We start from the raw sequence: 24820 nt of genomic DNA, 5'->3' as shown, positions 1-24820 counted from the left end.
TGTGTGCTTGGCAACAAAAAGAGGTAGAAAATGGTATAGGAGGTAATTCAGCTAGTCTTTCCACTTGCTGATATATGTCCCAGAGGGTGGGTGAGGTGGGGGACACCGACTGCTGGGTACTCCATTACTCTCAGTCCCATGAACTTCTTCCACTGTGGGTGGAGGTTGTAACTATAACTGGACTTGATTTTTTAATTGAGATATAATTGATATATTAGTTTCAGGTATATAACATATTGACTCCACATTTATATACATTGTGAAATGATCACCAGAAGTCTAGTTAATATCTATCACCATACATAATTACACATTTTTTTCTTGTGATGAGAAACTTTAAGATCTCCTCTTAGCAACTTTTATGTATTATTAATTATACAGCATTATTAACTAGAGTCACCATGCTGCACATTACATCCCCATGGCTTCTTTATTTTACAACTAGAACTTTGTACCTTCTGACCACCTGCACCATTTCACCCACTTCCTATGCCCCACCTTGGGTAACCACCAATCTCTTCTTTGCATCTATGAGTCTGGTTCTTGTCTGTTTCTTTGTTTTTTAGATTCCAGATAAGTGAAATCACATGGTATTTGTCTTTCTCTGTCTGACTTAGTTCATTTAGCATAATGCCCTCAAGGTCCATCCATGTTGTCACAAATGACAGGATTTCCTTCCTTTTGTGGCTGAATAATATTCCATTGTGTGTGTGTGTGTGTGTGTGTGTACCACATCTTCTTTATCCATCCATCCATCAGTGGACAGTTAGGTTGCTTCCATGTCTTGGCTATTGTAAACAATGCTGCAGTGACCATGGGGGTGCAGATAGCTTTTCGAGTTAGTGTTTTTATTTCCTTTGGATAAATACTCAGAGGTGGAATTACTGGATCATATGATAGTTCTATTTGTAATTTTTTGAGGAGCCTCCATACTGTTTTCCATAGTGGCTGTACTAATTTACATTCCCATGCCAATGAATGAGGGTTCCCTTTCCTCCACATCTTTGCCAACATATGTTATTTCTTCTTTTGATACTAGCCATCCTAACGGATGTGAGGTGATATCTCATTGTGGTTTTGATTTGCATTTCCCTGATGATTAGTGATGTTGAGCACCTTTTCATGTGCCTATTGGCCACTTGTATGTCTTCATTGTAAAAATGTCTATTCAGACCCTCTGTCCATTTTTTAATTGGATTGTTTGGGTTTTTTTGCTATTGAGTTTGAGTTCTTTATATATTTTGAATATTAACCTCTTGTCAGTTACATGAATTGTAGATGTGTTCTCCCATTCAGTAGGCTGCCTTTTCATTTTGTTGATGGTTTTCCTTGCTGTGCAGAAGCTTTTTAGTTTGATGTAGTTTATTTTTGCTTTTGTTGCCTTTGCTTGTGTCAAATCCAGAAAATCAGCACAAGACCTATGTCAAGAGCTTATCACCTATGTTTTCTTCTAGGAATTTAATGGTTTTGGGTCTTACACTTTGGTCTTAACTCCATTTTGAGTTAATGTTTGTGTATGATGTAAGATAGTGGTCAAGTTTCATTCTTTTATAAGTGGCTGTCCAGTTTTCCTGACATCATTTATGATGTCCTTTCCCCACTGTATATTCTTGACTCCTTTGTCATAAATTAAATGACTGTATATGCATGGGTTTATTTCTAGGCTCTCTGTTCTGTTGATCCATGTGTCTGTTTTATGCCAATACCATACTGTTTTGATTACTATAGCTTTGTACTACAGTTTGAAATCAGGAAGCATGATGCCTCCAGCCTCGTTCTTATTTCTCAAGATTGCTTTTGGCTACTGGACTTGATTTTGCCTCACTCACTATAGTACCAGGTAGAAAATGCAGGGTGAGACTTACTCATAATCCGGCAGCTCAGTTTGTAAATGTGAATATTTGGGGCACAGATGAAGAAGGAATAAAGCAAGATAGGGTAATTGGGATTTGGGCCTAGGCTGGCTCCATCTACTAAGGGATGATAATCAGGCTCCATGACATTGACCACTTGCCCTTGATCAGCATGTGGCAGATATGTACAGGGGAGTTTGTGGGGCTGCTGGAGTGATTCCTCCATCAATGCCTGCATCATGCCAAAGTTCCCATGTACTCACTGGCCTCACTAGAACCTTGTGCTCTTGTACCTGCCCAACACTCGAGTGCCCCCATCTTTTTGTTCATACCGAGTCTGCCCAGTGACACCTTCTCCAATCCCACTCAACTGCCTCCTTCCTCCCTGGGTGTCTCAACCCTAGAATCACTGGAGCACAAAAGTCAACTGATCATCTCCTCGTCTTTGGGAGGTAGGATGTCTAGCCATTCCAGTTTGCTCAAGACTGAGGGATTTCTCAGAATGTGGGATTTTAGTGCTGAAACTGGGACAGTTGGTCACTCTGATAGGCAGACAAGTGAGACAGCCCACTTCAGATCCCTCTCTCTAGGAAGTCTTGCCTGGTCTCCTTAGCTGGGAGCAATCTTTCCATTGAACTTCTCCTAGAACATTATTTGTGCTTGTCCATGTCCATGCTTGAACTCCACATCCACCATACTCTAGGATTCAAGTGGATGAGGCTATGGTTTGAGGACACCTTCTTATTGTGTGTCCTGTAGTCCTGTATGCACCAGATGAGGGTCAGAGTGGGAGGTGGATGCAGGCTGGGTGACCTACCTGGGGCTCTGCCGTTCAGGCCCTTTTCACAGCTGTGGAAATTTCTGCAAAGCTGGCTCAGATAGTGCTCTTTGAAACATTTAATTACATATAAAGATCCTGAAGTCTCTCTGTCCCCTCCCAGGGAAACATTACTTTTTCCTGGTCCTTCTGAAGTTGGCTTTGGAAAGTAAAGAAATTGAACTGAAAATGAAGCAACCAGGGAGGGAGGGTAGAGCGGCGGGGTTGGCGGGGAGGGTAGGCATTACTGAAAGGGAGAAGCAGCAGAGAGAGAGATGGGAAGGGTGACAGGGAGATAGGGTCAGCCAGGGGAGGTGCAAGGAGGTAGAAGACAGGTTCACTGAAACTGAGGTACAGGAGGTGAGAAAACTAATGAGTTTTAGGAAGACAGGGCTGGGCTGGGGAAGCACCAAGAAAGGGAGGGGGTGAGTAGGGTCACAGAAAAGAGGGCTGGCAAACCAGGAGAGAAACAGCCTGGCTGAGAGAAAGAGTCAGCCAACCAAGAAGAATTTAGAAAAGCCAGAGGGAGGTGAACAGTTTATGGTTCCAGAATTTCAGTCCAGGGGAGGGGCTTCAGGGAAGCACTGGTTGGAATGGGATGGCTCTGACCAGGAGATGCTTTGAAGAAACAGTCTTCTTAGCTTGTATAATATTTGGAGTCACTTAGTGAAGAGCCGGTGGAGGTTATGAGGCACCAAAGCTTCCGCCCAAACGGCCCTTGCTGCCTCCTCTCCAGGAGAGAGCAATGCAGAGATAGGAAGGCCGCCGTTGGGGCACCGGTGCTGGCCACCATCCCAAGGAGAGCCCCTCAGGGCCCTCCCTCAGCCCTGACCGGCTCCTGTCTTGCAGGCTGTGACAGCGACCACTGGGGCCCCCACTGCAGCAACCGGTGCCAGTGCCAGAATGGAGCCCTGTGCAACCCCATCACGGGCGCCTGCGTGTGTGCCGCCGGCTTCCGCGGCTGGCGCTGCGAGGAGCTCTGCGCGCCCGGCACCCACGGCAAGGGCTGCCAGCTGCCGTGCCAGTGCCGCCACGGAGCCAGCTGCGATCCCCGCACCGGCCAGTGCCTCTGCGCCCCGGGCTACACCGGAGTCTAGTGAGTACTGCCCCCCGGGGGGCGGGGGCCGAGGGGCGGGGCGGGGCCGCCCCCTCCCGCAGCTGCGCAGTCCGCCACTGGCGCCTGACTGGGGAGGCAGGTGGTCGCCGCAGAAGGAAGTTCAAGGCAGTTCTGGCTGTCGGATATCCGGCGCTGTGACTCCAAGTCCAACAGAGGTTTAATACCCAGGCGTCTCCCACGCAGGTCTTAGGTCCCTCCCACCCAGGCCCCAGGGTGACTGGTGCCAGCTGAAACCAAGCATGGCCCGGGGAGTTCATTAAACTCCTCCACCTTCCTGTCCGGGGCCCCAGACCTTAGCTTGGCATTCTCCGATCATAACCCAAATGCCGCCCCTCACCTGGGTCCTGACCTCTTGAGGCCATTTGAGAAAGAGGTGGGTGAGGGCCCTGGGCAGGTATCATGCATAGATTCGGGGAATTTACTGTGCCTGTTCCTCTCCCTCATCTTCTCCCCTCAGACCCCAACAGCCCCTCACTCCAGTTTTCTGGAGTCTGTACTGACAGGGGCCACCACGACTGCTTAATTGAGACTCCCTGAGAGGCAAGATTGAAGTTCTCCTCCCCACCTGGTTGAAGGTTCAGTGGCCTCCCAATAGCCCTAGATCCCGAGAGGGCACCCAAGGACACTGGCCAGGAACACATCCTTGATTGAGGATGTTTCCTGCCCCGATGTCTGGCCAGCTCCAGGGCCAGCTCCAGCTAGAGGCCGGGGCCATTGCCCTAAGGCTCAAGGCCAAGATCATGTGCAAATCCTCCCTCATACCTCAGCAGTGCACGAGAGACTGTTATGATAGCTGAGAACCTTCCAGAGCCTGGAAGTGGGGCAGGCCCCAGTTACTCCCTCTCCCTGAATCTTTAAGAATCTAGGTGGATTCTTAAAAGCTGGATAGATAACCGCTTTTCAGTGCCTCTACTCATGCTGTTCCTTTTGCCTGGCATGCCCTTCCCTTCTCCCAGTGAAACTAACTTCACCCTCAGGACCCAAATAAAATGTCTTCCTCTTCCGGAAGCCTCCCTCCCCAGAAGAATGCTCTTCTTTACACTCTAAGCACGCAAGTCATCCCACCGGTACTGGCCCAAGCACTCAACATTCCAGTTCATTATATCCGAGCCCTGTTTCCCCCTTCTGGCGGGAAGCAGGACTGCATTTCAGCTAACCGCAGCCCAGTTCATGCTGATGGTGAACTCACTAATTCCTAGGGAGTCCTGGGGCCCTGCCGTCTGACCGAATGCTGCCATGTCTAACACCTCTGCTTCCCCATGCAGCTGTGAGGAGCTGTGCCCCCCTGGGAGCCATGGGGCTCACTGTGAGCTGCGCTGTCCCTGCCAGAATGGGGGCACCTGCCACCACATCACAGGAGAATGTGCCTGCCCCCCAGGCTGGACGGTAGGTGGGCCCACAGGACCTGGGTGGGACCCTGTAAGAGGGATGAGCATCCCTCACTCACACACCTTGGGGGCGCTAAATTCCTCTCCCACCCTGAAAACCCTCCCTCCTGTCTGTGGTCATGGGCATCACTAGACACTGCCAGTGGACACAACTTTGAATCACGTCTGCATACTAAGGGCTGTGTGAACTGATGGCAAGTTACTTAACCTCTCTGAGCCTGTTGTCCCTCATGCTCAAAGGAGTGGAAATCTAGATCAGCTCTGTCCTTGGGCATAGGTACTCACCTGAGCTGCCATGGACTCTGGGCCAGACGTGGCAGAAAGGGTGTGGAGTAAGGGCAGGGGAGCAGGCGGGAGGAGGAGAGAAGATGGCAGCGTATGGATCCCCCGAGGTTCTAGAACTTCCGATACCGAGCCTCCATTCCCTGCTCTCTCATGCACACATCCTGGTTCTGTGGGCCCAGAATCTATTTTAACATGTGCTCCAGGTGATTCTATGCAGCCTCCCCCAGTCCAGGTCTTGTGTCTGGGAACCACTACATTGGAAAAGGGGGATGGGAATTATAACCTCACAGGCCTAAATTCAGGTGCTACATCCAGTGTTGACACTGAAAAAAGTACTCAGTTACTCTGGTCTCTGTTTCCCCCTCTGTAAGCAGAACTGATACAACACTAGTCAAGCCCTGCCCTTGGTAACTGCCATGCTTGGCAAAAGGCTCACATGAGGCAGTGCATGTCCAAAGTGCCTTGCAAACTCTGAAGTCCTTTATAATTGCTTGTGTTATATCCCTGGATCCCACAGACAATGCACAAGCCTCCTTTTTAGCCAACGCGTTCCCTTCCCCCACCAAAGACCCAAGCTTCTCAGGAGCAGCAAGTGACTAAGGCTGACTTCCCTGGGCTGTGTTCTGCCTCCAGCTCTCCAGGAACAGCCCCTGTTTCAGGGGAAGCTGGGTGCCCCAGCTGGCTGCCTCCCTTGGGGCCTGAGACTTTGCAAAGCTGGAGAGGACAGGGTTGCTGAGCAGAGCAGGATATTTCAGGAGGCTGTGAAGGCAGAGGTCATGGGGAGCAGGCAGGGGGGACGCCTGCAGGGCCCACTGAGGCACACATGTGCCAGGATTTTCTAGAGCAGGAAGGGACCAGGGGATGATTTGGTGTAGCAGTGTCCAAACCTGGCTGCACAGAGTTCCTGGGGGCAGGGACCTTAAGTACACATTCCCAGGCCCTACCAGGAACCTTCTGGGGCCTGGATCTCTATCTTTAATAAGCTCCCCAGATGATTCTGAGGCAGCCAACCCTGTCTGCTTGTCTGCATTCGGAAATAATTGATCGAGACTATAGGATTTCCTTCTGTGTTTCACAGAAACCCTAGGGTTTCTTGGGGTGAGGGTGAGAAGCCTGATAATTAGGGCTCTCGGTCCCACTCTCCCCCTCTTCTCCATTTGAATCTACTTTCTATATGGAGGTTCTAGGTAAAATTTCACATAAAAACGGGGTCTCCCAGAGTTTAGAGTTTGAACACCACTGGTCCATCAAGATGTCCCTTTCTCAGATGAAGAAGCTGAGGCCCAGAGAGGCTGAGTAACCTGCCCAAGGCCACGCTGCTGGTTAAGGGGAAGGTGGGCTAGTATCTAGGTGTCCTGACTCTGGACTCCTAAAACCCAGCCCTTAGTGTCTGAGGACAAAGGGTGCTATGGCTGCCTCTCCCACACCTGCCCATTTCTCCCACCCTGAACCACTCTCTGGAAAGACCCTCTTATCTCCAGCCAGCTTCCAGAATTCCACCACCCACAGACTGGGTCCTTGGAGGCCTAGCAGCAGGCAGTGAGGGTGGCTCTGGGCGAGGTAGGAGGAGAATGGGCCACAGGCAGGCCCTGCCCCTGTAAAGGCCTCTGTGGAGAGACCGATGGAGGCCAGTGGTCATAGGAGGGGAAGGGAGGAGGCCAACACATGGAGGAATTTCTTTTTCTCCCCAACACATGAGAGGTTTGTTCTTCCTGATGACAGGAAGCTCTGGCAATAGAAGCCTTTGGATTTGGAGACTTTACGTTTTTAATTTTATTGTAGACAATTGCGTTTCTATTTTTGACATAGCATTTAACTTGCAGATTTGTATGAATTATTAATACCCCTCATTCATGCAGAGTCACAGTGGAATGAAGCTGTGGCTCAGCCCTGAGGCCCCTCCCAGGGGGGCCTGGGGCCCAGAAGAGGGTGATGGGCAGAAGGGTCCTGCCTTGATCATCCTCCAAGACCTCACTTTCTCGATGGGCCCAGGTGGCTTCCGCCACACTCAGAGATCTAAAGAATATAGTTGCTGGGTCACACAGTGCGGCTCCCCAGAAGACTGAGGCCTGGTGCAGAGCTAGAGAAGAGCCCCAATGTAAGTGGGATCTCTGGCCCTCCAGGCCCCTCCTCGGAGATTCCTGGCCACCAGGCTCTAAGTATGCCTGTAGGACACTCCACTTGCCTAGCTGTCATTAGCTCATTCCAGGAGGGCCTTTGCAAAGGGCCTGGGAAATTACTCTTTTTCTTTCACTGTTCAGAGGAGAGAAAGCAGGTGTGAGTAGTTGAATGAGAGTGGGCACTGCAGACAGAAGGGGAGGTAAGAGATGTGATCGGGCCCCATTAGGAGTCCCCAGTCTGATGGTGGATACTGGATATAGTGTATTCTCTCTCTCTCTCTCTCTCTCTCTCTCACACACACACACACACACACACACACACACACACACACGAAACAACAGGCCTGAGGAGAGATGGGGCTGAGGTGCTGGGAACTAGGACCAGGTGTCCCAGAGGGCCAGAGATTGGCCTTTGGAGCTGAGGCTGCAAAATTACAGATGCTCAGGTTTAGGAAGGATGATTTGTAGAGACCCACGCCCTGGCCGGTACCTGGACCATTTCCTCAGCACCCACAGCAGCCTTTGGTCACTGACAATTGAGAGCATCATGCAACCTGGGACGGTGGTTGAGAGGCTGAGTGGTCCCTTCTCTGGGAGAATCGATGTGACCTTGCCTAAGTCCTTTTATCATTTTGTTCCATTTAGCCATGGTCCTCTTAAAGAGTGGCTGGTTTTCAGATTTTGACAAACCATTTGGTCTAACCAGTTCTTTATTTTTTTTTTTAAGATTTTATTTATTTATTCATGAGAGACAGAGGGAGAGAGAGAGAGAGAGAGAAGCAGAGGGAGAAGCAGGCTCCCAAGGAGCAGGGAGCCCGATGCGGGACTTGATCCCAGGACTCTGGGATTATGACCTGAGCTGAAGGCAGATGCTTAACGACTGAGCCGCCCAGGCGCCCCTGGTCTAACCAGTTCTGAGAGGAGGGAGACTATTGCCTCCGCTCATCTCCAACCTTCTGGATGCCACAGTGCCCAAGGTCCCGCCACAGTTGGAGATGTGCCCTCTACTTGACCATAGAGCAGGTGTGTTAGTGTGCTGGGGCTGTTGTAACAAAGTAGCAGAGACTGGGGTACTGTCTTTTCTCACAGTTCTTAAGGCTAGAAGTCCAAGATCAAGGCGTTGGCAGGGTTGCATCCTTCTGAGGCCTCCTGCCTTAGCTTGTAGTTGGCTGCTTTCTCCCTGTGTCTTCACAGGGTCTTCCCTCTGAGCATGTCTGTGTCCTAATCTCTTCTTACAAGGATACCCACCAGATTAGATTAGGGCCCACCTTAATGGCCTCATTTTAACTTTATTACCTCTTCTCTTAAGCTGACACTTTGCTGCCTGCTCTCTCCCCCCACCCAACCCCCAACGCCTGTTCTTCCACCAGCAGTATTACTAGTTAAGGTTCTCCCACTCTTTCAAGGCTCTGCTGGTCCTGGGCCCCTATGACGTGCAACATTGGGTGTCCCCTTAGGTGGAATTAATATTAATTAAGGAACTGCTCTTTAGGACACTATACTAGGTTCCATCCCATCTCCAACCTCACTTAACCTCCACAACCACCTTGGAGACCGGGAGTTATGACTCCCATTTTATAGGTGAGGAAACTGAGGCTCAGAACAATCATAGGGCTCGTCCTAGCTCAGCCATCTGGGAGGAGGCAGAGCTGGGACTTGAACCTAAGTGCTGACTTTGAGTCCAGTGTTCTGCCAACCACACCAAGCAGCAGGCCTTCCAAGGTATTGAATTCCTTCAGGCTGTAGGAGCTCAAGCCCAAGGAGGAGCCCAGGGATTCAGGCACCTGGGTGCCTGCAGTTGGGAAACATTGAGCCGGGGCTTAAGGAGGTGCTTGCCCACCCGTCCGAAAAGCCTCCAGGATGCTTGATTTCCTCAGGAAATGTTGGAAGGAAGTACTCTGTGCACCAAGCTTCCCTACTGGCCTCCTCAGGGGGCCCTGGTCATGTCTCAGAAGCTTGTGGGGTGCACTGAGGAAGGCAGGCCTCTGTGGGGAACCCCTACCGCCTCCAGGAGGAAGAGGCCCCCTTCCTCTGTGGCTTTTCCCTGCCCCTCTCCTCACATACACACTCATCTTGCTGTCATCAGCTGCTGCCTCTGCCCCTTCAATCCCCCTTCCCCTGTCCCACCTCTACCCCATGTGCGGAAGAGAAATCTGAGCTAAAAGTTCTCCCCCTTAATTCATTACAGTAAACTGGAGGATATTGAAAAATGAGTTAGTTCTGGCAGCATTTCCCTAAGCAAACTAGCTTCCTCTGGGTTGGCAGTTATTGGTGCTTAATAACTGTGTGTTGAACTAATTGATTAATGAATTGTGGGAGAACCCTCGGTCTCCATAAGAGAAATGACTGTCTCTGGTGTGGGAGCAGCTGGAAGGGCAGCCACCTCCAATTCCTGTTTAATAAAGACCTAAGACTCGTAGATATAATGTTTAAAGTTATCTAATCCCACAAGGCTAGTACTGGACGGAGGGGAAAATAGTTCTCCGACTGACTCACAAATCCCACTCCAGAAAGGCAGGTTTGTTCGCATTTTGTGTTTCTTCTGGCATTTCGTCCATATTTCTGCACCACATATTTCACTGCCATTTCCTGACTTTTCCATTGTAGACATCTGTTGAATCTGTTGACTTCCTACCATAGAATAAGATTCAGATCAGATACAGAGAAGTGCAACCCTTCCCCCACCCTCTCAAGTGGTACTTTCTTACAATTTTTGGTTGAATCATTTTGATAACATTAATGATTTCATAATGTCATGACATAATGAATTCAAAATCAGTGTTTATGTTGATATGCTCACTTACGTATCATCACTAGTTTATCCCTAAAACACTCTGGCAGAACTTGAAAAGACCTCTCGATAAGGTCAGACACATCAGATATCTCTCAGTTTGGTTTTTGTTTCTGTTTTTTACTTTGAGGCCGCACTCCCATGCTGAAGCTTTGTGTGTTTCAGTTCCTGCTTCCTGGTGTCATTATGGACTCCCTTTCACTGCCACCCTGTAATTCCCTTCACCTCTCTCTTCTGTTGTCATCCCCATTTCTTTCTTTTTCTTGGATAATTCTTTTTGATGAAAAGAAAATCCTCCAGTAGCTTCCTGAGAAAGTTCATGGAAAGTTAAATTTTTTGAGGCTGTTCAAATCTGAAAATGCCTTTTTTGAATCCCCACTTAAGTGTTAGTTTAGCTGGATAAAGAGTTCTAGGTTGCAAACTATTTTCCTCTGAATTTCTAAGGCATTAGTCCATTATCTTCTAGCTTCTAATTAAGAAGCCCAATACCTTTTGGTTCCTGTCCTTTTATATGACTTTCTAAAAGCTTTGAGGAAAATTTATCCATAGAAGTATAAAAATTTATAGTGATAAGCTTTAATATGGGTCTTTTTCACTTTTCATGCTGGATATGCTAGAGACCTTTTCAATTCAGAGATCAGTGCTTTCCATCTTCCATTCTGGGAAAGTTTTCTTTTATTATATTTCCCACTTAATTTAGGTGCCTCCATTTTCTCTGTTCTGCTGTCTGGAATCCTCTGTTACTCAGATATCAGACCTCCTGGACGGATCCTCTAATTTTATTATATTTTGCCTACAATTTCCTTCCTTGGTGCCTCCCCTCCTTCCCCTTCTTTATTCTTCTTTGTGGGAGATTTCTTCATCTTCCAGCTCTTCTATTGCAATTTTAAAATTTCTGCCATCTTATTTTTAGATTTTTTTCAAAAACTCTTTGCTTTTCTCTGGATATCCCCTTTTATAGCACTCCACTCTTTCATAGATAAAATAATTTCATATAACTACATACAGATATTCATTTTAATTATAATAGAAGTTCTTAATTCTCTTTTTAAAAGTTTTCTTTCCTCCCTGCTTAGTTCCCATTTCCTCTGTGTTCCACTTGGGTATTTGTCTGCTTAGGTCTTCATCTGTCTTGTTGGAGACTTATTTGAACTATCTGGTCGTCCTTCACCACCTGTTCATGTTTTACAGTGAGCCTCAGAAAAGCTGGTTGGAAACCTGCAGGGTTAGAGGGAGTTGCCAGGCTTGTTGACTGATGGGACCCTTAAATATCAGGATCTGTAGGTCTTTCCTCCGGAGTTTTTCAGTGCCCCCAGAAAAGAATCTTCCAAAACCTTGCCAGTGGGAATCAGCAATCTGGTTGCTGAGCAAGCAGAGGTGCACGGGATGCCCGTTTCTCCTGGCACCTGTTTAGCCGTGCTTGGCATCCTCATGTCCAAGCCTACATGGGCCAACCTCTTCAAAATCAACTGCCAGGCTTCTGCCAGACTGGGCAAGTCACCTGGCTATTTGAAGCAGGGGCAGAGATTTGGGGTCTTATTCTCTCTTTTATACACTTTCAGACAGCCCTCCTGTTTCAGCATACCTGCATTCTGACCCTGAGAGGTTCCTGATGTCTCTGATTCCTGAGCTCTTCCGAGGTTACGATCTTCCAGCATGTGACATCTCGTGTCCTGCATGGACTCTGCTCCCATTCCTTTTGTCCTTGTAGGCTTATAACTTTTCCCCCTTTGCTCTTGTGTTAGCGGGGTTTGGGAAAGGAGTGGAAATGAAGTGTGTGTTTCCAGACCAGAGTCTCCTTTTTTTTCCAGAGCACTTAGCCACTGTGCTTTAGTTATCTGCATCACTTACCTCTCTCCCCAGTAAACTGGGAGCTCACAAATCGAGTCTGCCTCATATTTTTCTCTCTCCAGTGTCTAACACAGTACCTGGCATACAGTAGGTACTTAATAAATGTGTCCTGAATAATCGGAGGAGCCGATGGGCCTCAGTCTCCCTATCTCTCAAATGGGGCTTTAGGGCCACAATGCTCAGCTTCTTAAGCTTCTGTGATTGCAGAGGATGTCCCACTGAGGAAATGGGGAGGTCCCCGGGGCTACACCAGCTGTGCCAGTTCGAGGAGAGAATGACATCATGTGTGTCTCACCTCCTGTGCTTCAGGGAGCAGTGTGTGCCCAGCCCTGCCCACCGGGGACGTTCGGCCAGAACTGCAGCCAAGACTGTCCTTGCCACCACGGAGGGCAGTGTGATCACGTGACCGGGCAGTGCCACTGCACGGCTGGCTACATGGGGGACAGGTAAGACTATGGTCCTTGCCGGGCGTGTGGCTCCTTTTCCCAGACGCCTTGCAGACAGTGGCTGAGGTTTGCCAGCCCACAGCGTTCCTCTGCGAGCTTTCCTGCCTTCTCAGGAAGCATTCAGAGTCCTCCGGCCAGGAAGACTCATCACTCATCCTTCCTGGCCCTTGGGTCTGCTACACACACACCCCTCCCCCTGCCCAGTGACCCAAGCCCTACGCTCACACTGACTCACCAGGAGAGGGAGGTGAGCACCTGTCACCCACTCTGCTTTCTGCCTTACTGGAGGGACGCAATGGCACCAATAGTCCAAAGAAGCTGGGAGTGCACACTAGTTCACACATTTTGCATAATTTCTTCTAGAACTAAATTTTGACTCCGAATTTGGGTTGTACCAAAAGGGTACTGGCCTCAGTTTGCATCCTCTGAGGGCTAGTGGCCTGATAGCTGAACAGGGGCTCCAATGTCCTGGAATCAAACCAGCCTTGTGGAGCGGATAGCCCACAGAACTCATCACTGAGGAATTCCCGTATGCGCACATTGGCCGAGGCAGGAAGAAGGATGCTATGACAATCAGGTAGGTGCTGTGGAAGAGAAGCAACAACTAGTGTGTTGGATAGTGAGTGAATTCAGAGCTAGAAGAGGACATTTGTCTCGGACAGAACCCAACTACGCCTCAACTATATGCATCTTTTCTAGAAGAGAGAGGAGCGGTAGGGCGGAAGTTCTCACACCCCTTCTCTGCTTCTGTGGGATCCAGGTTTCATCTCTGGCCCTGGATTTTGTTACTCTGCCCAGACAAAGCGAGGCAAGAGGAACATTTTTTCACCATCCCCTGCTTCCCCTGCCCAGGTAACATCAGCAAGCAGGGATCGAAGCTGAGTCAACTCATCGATCCTTCTGGCTGTGACTCTTCCAACTGTCACTGGAGTCAGCCCCAAATCCTTGGTGATGCCCAGAAAAGTGATTTTCCATTTTTTGCCTTAGGTTTGTTTGCCCCTAGCCTGAAGTCTTTTGAGCCAGATCTGATCTCTTTGTAAGCTAGTGTTCATCTACATGAGCTTCCCAGCCTTAGAACATGGGGTATGGCATCTGGAGATCCTCCCTGACTTCTGTCAGAGAGGGGGGTCTCTGGGGGAAGTGGGTGGGAAGGGGGACTGAAGCACTGAGCCCAACGTCCCATCCTCACCCTCTCCCCCGGTAAGGGAAATGCTCAGGATGAGCTAGTAGGGTCAGGAGCCGGAAGACCCCAGAACCAGAACAGGACCCTTTGTTTCAGTCCACTTGCACGTGAGAGGTAATCCAGCTCACTTGTTGTTGGAGATGAACAGGCCCGGACTTCCAGCTGGTGGGACCCAGCACCAGTAGACCCTACATCATTGGCTCTCTCAGTTTTCACTGCCAAGATGTACCCAAAAGAATAGTAATCCTAATCTCTCATCTTGTTGGGGCCAGCCCATGATCCCGGGGCAGAGAGATATCCCAAACCCTTGGGGGCCTCTGAGCAAGCTTCACCCATCAACTATAGAGAGTTCAGGGGGAGAGCCAGGTAGCATTTGGGTTTCCCACCTCAATGGGCCGCCTAGTGTTTAATATTTTATAAAATTGCCTCCATTAATTTTGTAGGTGACAGCTGCATTAACCCTCCCCAAATCATTGCAAGCATATTAAAGTTGAGTGGGTGTAATAATGCGGGCCCCCCCCCGGATAGGCAGAATCCAGTGCAAATTAAACATGAAATGTAACGAGGGCTTTGCAGCTCATTTTGTAATTTAATTGAGCAATGGATCTGGTTGTTAATGGCAATATCAGACACATTAGATTGATATGTTGCAAAGGAAAGATGTTTAAGTAGAAAACTAATTCCTGCTGTGATTACCCTTCTGTTCCACAGGCCCCCTTATTAGCGTGCTTTGTGGAAAATTCATTAGCAGTCATTGCTTGATCTCTAAATAAATAAGTTGTTTAAATTGTGAGTAGGAAAAAAAAAAGAGGCTGATTATGTAAATGGATTAGGTTGTCAATATTTCATTTCCAGATTCTTTTTCTGGGGCTATGGAGTCAGTCACTACATAAATATGGCGGTGGGGGGGGCGGGTAGTGCCCTTCAGGGGGAGCTCACTGGCTGGGGCTCTGCCCAGTCCTGCTGGGTGGCAGGGAGCAGGAATGTTCCAGTGGAAGGGTGGAGTTGTCAGGAGGCTCTGCTGGCTTGGGTTTCTTGCCCTGGTGTCTGAGACATCTGAGGAGAACCAAACTGGACTGACTTCTGGGAAAATCCATTCTTTTTTTTTTTTTTTTAAGATTTTATTTATTTGACAGAGAGAGAGACAGCGAGAGAGGGAACACAAGCGGGGGGAGTGGGAGAGGGAGAAGCAGGCTCTCCGCTGAGCAGGGAGCCCGATGTGGGACTCGATCTCGGGACTCGATCCCGGGACTCCGGGATCATGACCTGAACCGAAGGCAGTCGCTTAACCAGCTGAGCCACCCAGGCGCCCCGGGGAAAATCCATTCTGAGAATGGCTGAAGAGGAGCTAGCAATTCAGACAGTGATCTTCCAGCCCTTCAGTGCTTTGTGTCCTGCCCTTCTGCCTCAGTTTCCCTCTTTCCCTCCCCCATCCCACTACTCCTCCTCCTTCTTCCTGTCTTCTACCTTCTGTTTCTTCTCCAGACAACCTCTTCTTTCTTCTCTCTTCCTCCCTCTCTTTTCTCTTCTTCCCAAATGGGACCTTGGACTGGCTAAAATGCCGGAAGATCTGGCGGGCAACAAGCTGGGGTCATCTCGGCCACTTGCAGGCTGTATGAGCTTGGGACACACCTCACCTGTCTGCATCCCAGCCCTCTCAACTCCAGAGTGAGGATGATGGGCATAGCCCCTGCTTTAGGGACCCGGGGCCGGCTTTGGGGCCTGCCTAGCTGGGAGCCCCTTTCTGGCCATTGCCCCGGGCTGTGGCCACGCTGGTCCCTGCTGCCCTTACATTCCGCCATGGACCTCCTTTGGCCACAGTGACTCTGTGAGGGGACAATGGGTGGCAGCTTCCTTGGGGAAGCCCTCAAGGTTAGACCCCAGTCACCCTTCTCCTCTCCCTGTCATTGTGGGCACAAGGTGACAAAGAAAAGACAGCGGCATCCCGGGCACAGTTGCCAGGACTCACATCCGACACCCCGGCCACTCTGGGCCTCAGGCACTCACCGCCCAGCCCGACAGCATCGCTAGGGCCCCGCCACGCGCCCTCATGAGCAGCGCCCGAGGGCCCCCAGACATGGCTCTCCCTGCCCTGTTCGGGAGAACAGCACTGGCTCCAACTCATGACTCTCCAAGATTTAATAAAGAAGTTAGGGCTGTATTCTGTTTTTTAAAAAAAGCATCTTTTACTGCTCCCTCCCCACTGTCATTGTGGAAGGGACAGGAAACCAGAAAATGGTTGTCTAGATGACAACAAGAACACTGTAGAATTCCTCAAGTCCACTCCATGGGTAACATTTTGGAATTCTTCCCTCCGAGCCTGTTCATGCCAGTACCTGAGGTGGAAGGTCGGATGGGCTCTGTTCCGGGAACTTCAGAGAACAGTATTAACAAGGATATTAATCGTAACTAATATTTCTTCCTGAGCCCTTACACGTGTGGGACACCTTCCCAAACGTTTACACACCTTATCTCGTTTAATCCTCTAACAACTTTGTGAGCTTTAGGTATTATCATCCCAATTTATGACGAGAAAGCCGATGTCAGGACTGACCTTCCAGCACCATGGGAGCCGTGTGGGACGTGGGTCATGAAAATCTCAGAGGCCATTTCCCAAGTCTCTGGGACGCAGGAGCCGCCCGCCTCTTTTACCCTGGATGCCCACAGGTGTCCCCCTGACCTTGTCAGGGTCCAGGTGCAGGGCAAAGACTCTGCATCCCTGGGGAATAGCCCCAGTCTGGGGTGGGGGGGGGGCGTCGGGCAGTCGGCAGCAGGGATCACGCTCCCCAGCAGAGGCTGTGAGGCAATGAGTGGAAGAATTATGGTTATGCTGGGCGCTCCGAGGAGCAGGCAAAGCTACTTGACACGGAAGGAGCTCAGTCCTCCTCCTTCGGGGGCGGGGATTGGTGCTCACGGGCTGATGGTCGAGGGTGTGGGCTGGACGGATCTGGGAGGCGAGGGGGCGGAGCCTCACCCCCCCCCCGCCCCCCGCCGTCTGCGGTCCTGCAGGTGCCAAGAGGAATGCCCCTTCGGGACCTTCGGCTTCCAGTGCTCACAGCGCTGTGACTGCCACAACGGGGGTCAGTGCTCGCCCACCACCGGAGCCTGCGAGTGTGAGCCTGGCTACAAAGGCCCGCGCTGCCAGGAGCGGCTGTGCCCCGACGGAATGCATGGCCCAGGCTGCACCTTGCCTTGCCCCTGTCATGCTGACAACACCATCAGGTACGAGCTGGGGTCTGGGGATGCTTGGGTGGGTGGGCACCGGTGGAGAGGGGGCTTCTCAGGGCACAGACCCCCCACCTCCAGCCCGGTCACCCAGGCAGGGCAGCGAGAGAGCTGGGGTCTCAGCAGTCATCTTTGCTAACTGACGACTCTGATGAAAAGAAGGGGAAGCCAAAGCCACACAGACAGCCAGGACCGGGACCCAGGTCACCTGCCTCTGTCTGCCATACCCGGCTGCCAGCTTTGAAAACAGGCCCACCTGAGACCCGCCACAAAGGATCAAGGAGGGAGTTTGGCGATCGCCAGGGTAGCAGGGCGGGATGGAGCCGCAGGGTCCTGCGGTGCTGGGGTGGGACAGTGCTCCGGGGGCATTGTCCTTGAGAAATGTCCCCTCCACGTGCTCTACATCCAACTTAGCCATTCCCCAACCCCTAGAGGCCCGGAGACGAGACTGCCAGGGCAGAAGCAGGGGCTTGAGCCACAGAGGGTCCGTACTGGAAGGGACCTTAAAGATCAGTAGGGCTCTCCGAGGGCCTGGTGAGGGCTGTCCCAGCGGGCCCTGGCTAGGATGGAGGAGCAGGAGGGACAGAGCTCAGGCCCAGCCTCTCCTTGCACTCTGTGTCCTTTCGGGCTTGAGGACGCCTCGGCTGAAGCTGGCCCCATGAGGGAGGAGCTTCAGGGGAACCTGAGTCTGGGGAGCAGAGAAGCCAGAGCTGCCCCGGCCCCCTCTTTCTGCATCTCTTCACGTCCCGCTTCATGCACCAGCTGGCGCCACCCTCTGGTGATAAATGAGGCTGTTGGCCCCAGAGAAGGCCTCTGTGGCCCTTTATGTGGCTGCCCCTTATCTGGGTGGCGAAAGGTGGGGGAGTCTCCCTTGTCCCCTCGGACCTGCAGGACAGCTCAGGGGAGGACTGGCAGCTCTGGGTGGTGGGTATTGTGGCAATTTGCCGGCCAGAGATGCCTCTTTGCACCCCCGTTGCTAGGACGGCCAGGACTTGGCCTCAGCCCCCCCCTTCATTTCCAGCTTTTGATTCTCCACAAATACCCCCCCCAGAGCCTCTGGTTGCTGCAAGTGTTTTGGCTTAGGTAGAATCTGTCCTTGGTCCTCAGTCCCTGGAGCTGAGCGGCTGGGGTGGAGCCACCTGCAAGCTGGAGGGCTGGGAAGGAGGCTGTTGAGAGGGGCCCTGGAGTCAGCGGAGCAGGCCCGTCTATGACCCGAGCACTCATTCACTCAGTCAGCCATTCAGCAAACACCGAGTGCCTGCAGGGCTGGACCACGAGGAGGAAAATAGAGTCCCTCAGCACCAGTCCAGCCCTCGGGAACTCGGGTCTGGAGCACTCACACACACTGAGCACCTTCTACCACATTTCTGCAAGTACAGGACAGTACCAGGAGTGAGGCACAGCTCTGTTTTACGTACTACCAGGAAAGGAGAATGCTATTAATGCTATTAACTGAACCATGATGTGCCATTGATTGTATAGCACACCCAATATCTGAGATGTGAAATGTGGGGGGAGGTGCATCTTAGAATAAGTGAGCTATGTGTGGCTGGCCCTGCTGGGTCCCAACGTGTGCTCAAGTAACTGTGACCAGGGCTGTGTGTAGAGAGCACCAGAGGAAACTGCTGTGCTGGTCAGGGAAGTCTTCTTGGAGGAGGTGGCATCAGGGCTAGGTCTGGAGGACAGGGTAAGAGCTTTAAGGCTCTCAAAGACAGGGGTTCCCTATCGCCGGTCAGAGGCTGGGCAGCTGCCTCAGCCTGTTGCACAGGTGGAGAACTGCACCAGGAGCCCCCACCCCTGCTGACAGCCAAGGGAGGACTCTCTCAGGGCTGGGAAGCAAGGCTGCCGCTGAGGTCCAGTGCAGGGAGAATCCCTGCCACAGAGATCCAACCAACCCCCAAATTAAAGAGCCGTTGTTTTCCTCCTGTGCCTGAGCAGCCGTGCCCTGCATAATTTATTCTTCCTCTGAAGGAGTCCTCGATGCATTATTAATCTGGAAGGACTCCCTCTTCTCCGTCGCTAATCTCAGCCCATCCAATATTGATGATTATTTGCTTTGCTGCCTTTAACACGTGGTCCTGTCGCAGGGACTGGGAGTCAGTAGCGTTTCTTAGAACTGGGGGCTCCAGGCTGGGCTCCTCCATGTCGGCACGACACTGAGCTGTGTCACATTCCAGGCTCCTTGCGGGCAGGAGTGGCCTGGCTGGTCCTCCGCTGCAGCCTCAGCATGGCATGGTGCCTGGCACAGAGCAGACCTTCAGTGAGAAGAATCACTGAATTCCCCCAACAGCCCATTCCTCTAGGTGGTTCTGCCCCCGACCTGATGTCTCTCTTATTATTTTTTTAGTGATTGGCACACTGGCCCAATAACTGAACCCACAACACTCACACGTTTTCATTCACTCTAACTCAAGACTGTCTCAACCTGGCCCCTACTGACATGTGGGGCTGGATAATCCTTTGATGTGCATTGTAGGGTGCCCAGCAGCATCCCTGGCCTCTTCCCACTAGACACCAGTGGCAACAACCAGCCCCCCAAGTTCTGATACGCAAAACTGTTTCCTGGGTGCGGAGGGGAGAGGCAACCTGGCCCCTGGTTGAGAGCCTCTGGCCTGACTGAACTCTCTCGTGCTGCCCTTGGCTTTGCTCTCGTGGTCACAGAGAACACCTCTCTTCTTCTGTGTGGACACAGGTCACTCCTCTCTTCCATGAGCCTTAGTCCCATTACAGAGCCTTCTCTTGGGGTCCAAGAAAAGTAGAGGGAGGATTCTCTGACTCCTAATCTCGAGGCAGTTAAGCTGGCCTGGGTGGGGTCTAGGACCCCCGAGTCCTGGCTAATATGCCCAGTGTGGGTAAAAGTTCTCTTGTGGTCTTTGCAAGTGAAGCTTCCACCCAGCTCCCTGAGAGATGGAGTGTGGGATCCCCAGAAGCCTAGCCTCACCGCCCCCTGGCTTCCAAGAGCGCTTAAGACAGAGCTCCACCAAGAAGGCTTGCAAGGCCTTGTGAGGAGGATCTTTCCTAAGGAGACAAAGTACTCTCAAGCCCCAACTAAAGGAAACCCTACTTGTCTGGCCCCAGCCTCTGTCTGCCTGGTGCCCTCTGGAGAGGCTGCTTCAAAGAGGTTGAATCCATGTGCCCGGGGAAGGAAGAAGGGGCTGGGGTGAGATTTCCCCATCACATTGTTCTCTTTATAAATGCTCTGTAGCATACACGAAGAAATGATTCCCCTTCGTAAAGGAATAACCTTGAGAAAGAAAGTGCCTGTGTGTCAGGCCTCTGTTGTGTTCCCTCCACAACTGGATTGTTGTAGACGAATTCTAGCAGCCATGATCATGTATTACCTTTGAAAGATTTTATTTAGCCAACAGATGCAGCATTGATAGAAATCTCAGAGCAGCCCAAAAAAGGGGGGAAAAAACCCAAACAAACAGAAAAATCCACCATGAAAAGATTCCTGTATTGTTCAGCTTTCGGCTCCTATTAACTTGTGATTAATCTGTATCTGGGGAAAATGGCAGAAAGACAAGGAAAAAAAAAAAGAGAGAACAAACAGCCAGCCTGAACACCACTGTTTGTGACTTCTGCCTGAGCCTCCCCAGCAGTCACTTGCCCACCGTGTGACCAAAGGGAATGGCTTTGCCCCCATGGGGCAGAGGGGAGTGGGGAGCAGGGGTGCCTGGGAGAGATCAGACGTGAGGAAGGCACCCAGTTCTGGGTCATAAACCACTCGGCCAGCCGTCGCTGCCCACCCTCTCTTCAAAGGGATTTGAGAGGTTTTATGATAAATGATAAGCAATCAAATTAAGAAACTAGAAATCTTGGTTTTTTACATAGTATTTTAGGGAGGGAGAAAGAAGTGATTGCAGAATCAGTTTCGAGCTTTCTGGTTCTCAGAGTGGAAAGTAAATTTGGCACTGAGCACAGCCCTAAGCCGCCAAAACAGTGGCGGCTGAGACAGCAGAATCGGGCACTGCTGGAGTTCTTAGAAGTCAGTATTTGCCCACCAGCACGTGCCTGGTAGGCTCCTCACAGGGTGGTGGTCCCACTGGAGCCAGCACCTGCAACGAGAGAGTCCACCAATGGGAAGGGCAGAAGCGTGCCTGAGACCCTTGGGCATCGCCAGGGCTAGGCGGAGCTGCCGGGTCCGTTTGCTAGATCCACGTGTGTCTGTCTCCAGGACCGTCACGGAGCCAGTCCCTCTAACCCCAGGGGAGGCCCCTGGAAGGTTGGAACCGAGAAAGGGCTGGCTCAGAGTGTTGAGACAGAGCGATGTGCCCCACATCTGTCTGGCCGAAGGTCTGGGCCACCACATGGGGACCACCCGCCCCATAGCACCCGTGCAACCTACTGTTTCCCCCTCATAGTGTGGGGATCAGGAGGAGTTTGTCTGGAGCCAGGAAAGTCAGGAAGTCTTCAAGCCCTCATCCCCTTACAGGATTCTCCTTTTCTACCTATTTACAATTTTCATTGCTTTACATCTGTTTATAAATGTAACAGATGCTCAGTTTGGGGGAAGTTCGAGAAGACATAGAAATTTAAGGAAAAAACTTCAAATCACTCATAATTTCCCAACCCAGAGATGAGCCCCAAAACCATTTTGTTGTGATTTGTTCATTCTTCATCCGTGTCAAGATATATATTTTTCCCATATTTTAGATTGTGACTTTGTATATAATTTGCTTATTTCACTTCACCTTCTATCACTAACAAGTTTGGAAAACATTTGAATACTTCTCTAACATCCCTTCATACGAATTGTCATAATTCACTTAACAAGCACTGTGTTGTCAGAGGAGGCATGAGGCCGCCAGACAGATCTCGGTTTAAATCCCCGCTGCCACTGACTTAAGCCGTGTGACCTTGGGCAAGTCACATAACCTCCAAGTGCTGTCTGTAAAATAGAGGCTCTCGTGCCCAACTCGCAGGCTTATCTGAAGATTAGAAATGTGTGTGAAGTGCCTGGTGCTTTAGTAGCCTGGTCACATTATTATTTAAATTGCTTCCATTTCCCCACTGTTATAAATAATGCTTTAGGGAACATCTCTGTGCATAAATCTTTCTCCACAACTCTGATTCTTTCCTTAAGATAGAATCTTAGAAATGGAATTATAAGATCAAAGGGTCTGAATATTTTTAGGACTCTTGCTACATAACCCCAAATAGTTTTCCAGAACCCTTTACCAGTGATGAGTATTGTCCCTTTTCATTAAAAAGAAAGAAAGAAAGAAAGAAAAATACTATTTTGATAGAGAAAAAGTGGTATCCGGTTGTTATTTTGACTTGGTAATTAACGAGACTAAACATTTTCCAAAAAGATTATTAGCTACTTGCACTTACTATTCAGGAACTGCCTGCTCCCATCCATCCCTCATTTTCCGTGAGAAAACCAAGGCTCCAGGAAGAGAAAGAGCTTGGCTGGGCTTCACACAATTAGCATGTTCATTAATTCATTTGCCAAATATGTACTGAGCATCTCCAATGTGCCAGGGTTTCTGCGGGGCCCTGGGGTACAATACACAGAAAGGTGAAGTAGACAAAGGGCCTTGCCTCATGGAGCTGCCACCTGGTGGGGGAGACAGATGATAAACAAGTCAATAGACACAGACAATAATTACTCATAGTGGAAGTACTATTCACTCCCAGATACTTAATTGGGCAGTGAATATAAGCCAGGCACTGGGGATCTACCAGTGACCCAGGGAGACAAAGCCTGTGTCCTTGTGGAATTTAGCAGAACCAAGACTTGTACCCAGGCTCCCCTGCCAGCCCAGAGCATGCTTCCTTTGATCCTATTGCTTGAGCTGGACTCCGGAGCTGAGAGGCAGGTGACACATGGAATCTAGGAAGGTCGGCTTGTCTCTACCATCCAGCATCATCTCTGGAGTGTTAGTCTGGGTTCTCCCCACGTGCAAGAGATTTACTAGGGAGACACCTATGAGGGAGAACGGGGAGGGGGCTGGAGAGGCTAGGAAAACATCAGACTGCAGGGTAGGTTGGACCCATGTGGAGGAGAGGGAGGGAAGGAAGGCTGGGTGGAAAGCCTTAGGCTATATCACAGTTCTAAGAAAGACTGGCAAGATTGGGAGTCTTCAAGCCAAATTGCCTATCAGAGGAGTTTCAGACCTCCCAGGAATGTGCCAACCTTAATACCCTTGCCCTGCTCTAGGTGGGAGCAGCCCAGGGGAAATGTGGGCTCTGAGCAAATGTAGTGGTGGATATCAGACACAGTAGCTGGGGCCATTGGGCTTTTACCCTGCCCCCAGAAGCTCTGAGAAGCACACGGTAACCACACAGGCATTGCCTCTGATCATGGTGGATAGTGGCTGTTGGATCAGACCTCTGCTAGCCAGGGATTGCCCACCCTCTATGGGTCCTGCCGGGCAGCCCCTGCCTGTCTGGCCTAGACAGATAGGGGGTGGAGACTATCACAGTCACTCTAAAAAAGCACTAGCAAAGCCCAGATGGAAGGTATTCTCTCGTGTAGACATTGCCAGAGGGGGGAGGCCACATCTGCCCCGAGGTCTCATTTTAACTTAGCAAACGTCCGCGGAGTAGCTACAATGTGCAGCACCGCTGGGTCTCACTGCATCCACCTCGTGCCTTCCCTTACACCAGCCATCTGCCCTGGGTTCAGGGTGAGTGAGGCTCTGGATGTCATAGTCCTAGGGCAGGGACTGAAGAAGGCTGCCTTCTTCTTTGGACTGTGCGTATTTGTATTAGAAAGAGCACTTCTTTGGGAGTCAGAAGACCTGCGTTATAATCCCGATTTTGTTGCTTCCTTGCTATGTGACTTGAGGCAAATTATGTAACTACCAAGAGCCCCAGTTTCTCGGGGCCGCCAGGACCACGTGACCTTGGCACCTTCTGACAAACAGGGCAGTAAGCAATTCAACCTCAGAGGCCCTTGGATCCTGCTACCCTGGCCGACCAGACTTGGGGTGGGCAGGCGGGGGGACGTGGCTGCCTCCCTGGCCAGACTGTCCTCTCATTCTTCTCTCATCTGCTCAGCTGCCACCCAGTCACTGGGGTGTGCACCTGCCGGCCAGGCTGGTCTGGCCACGACTGCAACGAGTCCTGCCCTGCTGGCTCCTACGGCAATGGCTGCCGGCTGCCTTGCACCTGTCAGAACGGCGCTGACTGCCACAGCATCACTGGGAGCTGCATGTGTGCGCCGGGCTTCATGGTAAGATGGGCGGGGCCTCCCGTGGCGCCAGGCTCCCCACCCCACACAGGAGCAGAGGGGCCAGCTCGGCCCACCTCCGAGGAGAATCGGGGAATGTGGCCCTTTGCCCAGGGATGAAGAATGGGAGTGTCTCTGTGCTGCCCTCTCAGAGATAGGGCTCCTGACCACAGAGCCCCCAAGCTGTTCTCGAAGGGCCAGTTCCACTGGTTTCTGTAACTGCAGATGTAATAGGAGAGGGTCTTCCCATTGTCCCTTCCCCCTGGAATACCAGTTGTCTTTGCACTTTGCGCTCAGCTCCTCCCTGTCTAAATCCGACGCACACGGTGTTTTTACATCATAATGGCCACAGTATACACACACACACACACACACACACACAGTTTTGCATTCTACTTGCCTTCACCCACATTTGCTGCTCAGGCTTCTCAATTATCATTTTAAATAGCTGCATACCACTGCAGGAGTTGCCATACCCCCCAGGTTACTCAGCCATCCCCTTACTGCTGAATACTGTCTCCAATGTTCACAGCAAATGTTGCAATAAGCATCTTCCTACAAACA

General features: G+C 50.9%; 1 protein-coding gene across 3 annotated transcripts in view; it reads left to right on the top strand.

The window, feature by feature from the left end:
* Positions 1 to 24820, top strand: part of MEGF11 (multiple EGF like domains 11) — a 342902-nt gene that overhangs the window by 264477 nt on the left and 53605 nt on the right. For all 3 annotated transcript variants that reach the window (XM_073877220.1, XM_073877221.1, XM_073877219.1), the window contains exons 6-10: positions 3520 to 3766; positions 5053 to 5173; positions 12532 to 12668; positions 16861 to 17073; positions 24085 to 24259. In XM_073877220.1, coding sequence (XP_073733321.1) covers positions 3520 to 3766; positions 5053 to 5173; positions 12532 to 12668; positions 16861 to 17073; positions 24085 to 24259 — 893 coding nt within the window. The remainder of the gene's footprint in view (positions 1 to 3519; positions 3767 to 5052; positions 5174 to 12531; positions 12669 to 16860; positions 17074 to 24084; positions 24260 to 24820) is intronic.

Source organism: Callorhinus ursinus, unplaced genomic scaffold, assembly GCF_003265705.2.
Source record: "Callorhinus ursinus isolate GAN/ISIS: 27379988/994484 unplaced genomic scaffold, GSC_fseal_2.0 scaffold25, whole genome shotgun sequence".
Taxonomy (NCBI): domain Eukaryota; kingdom Metazoa; phylum Chordata; class Mammalia; order Carnivora; family Otariidae; genus Callorhinus; species Callorhinus ursinus.
The sequence above is the reverse complement of the archived record's forward strand: the minus strand, read 5'-3'. Positions and strand labels throughout refer to the sequence as shown.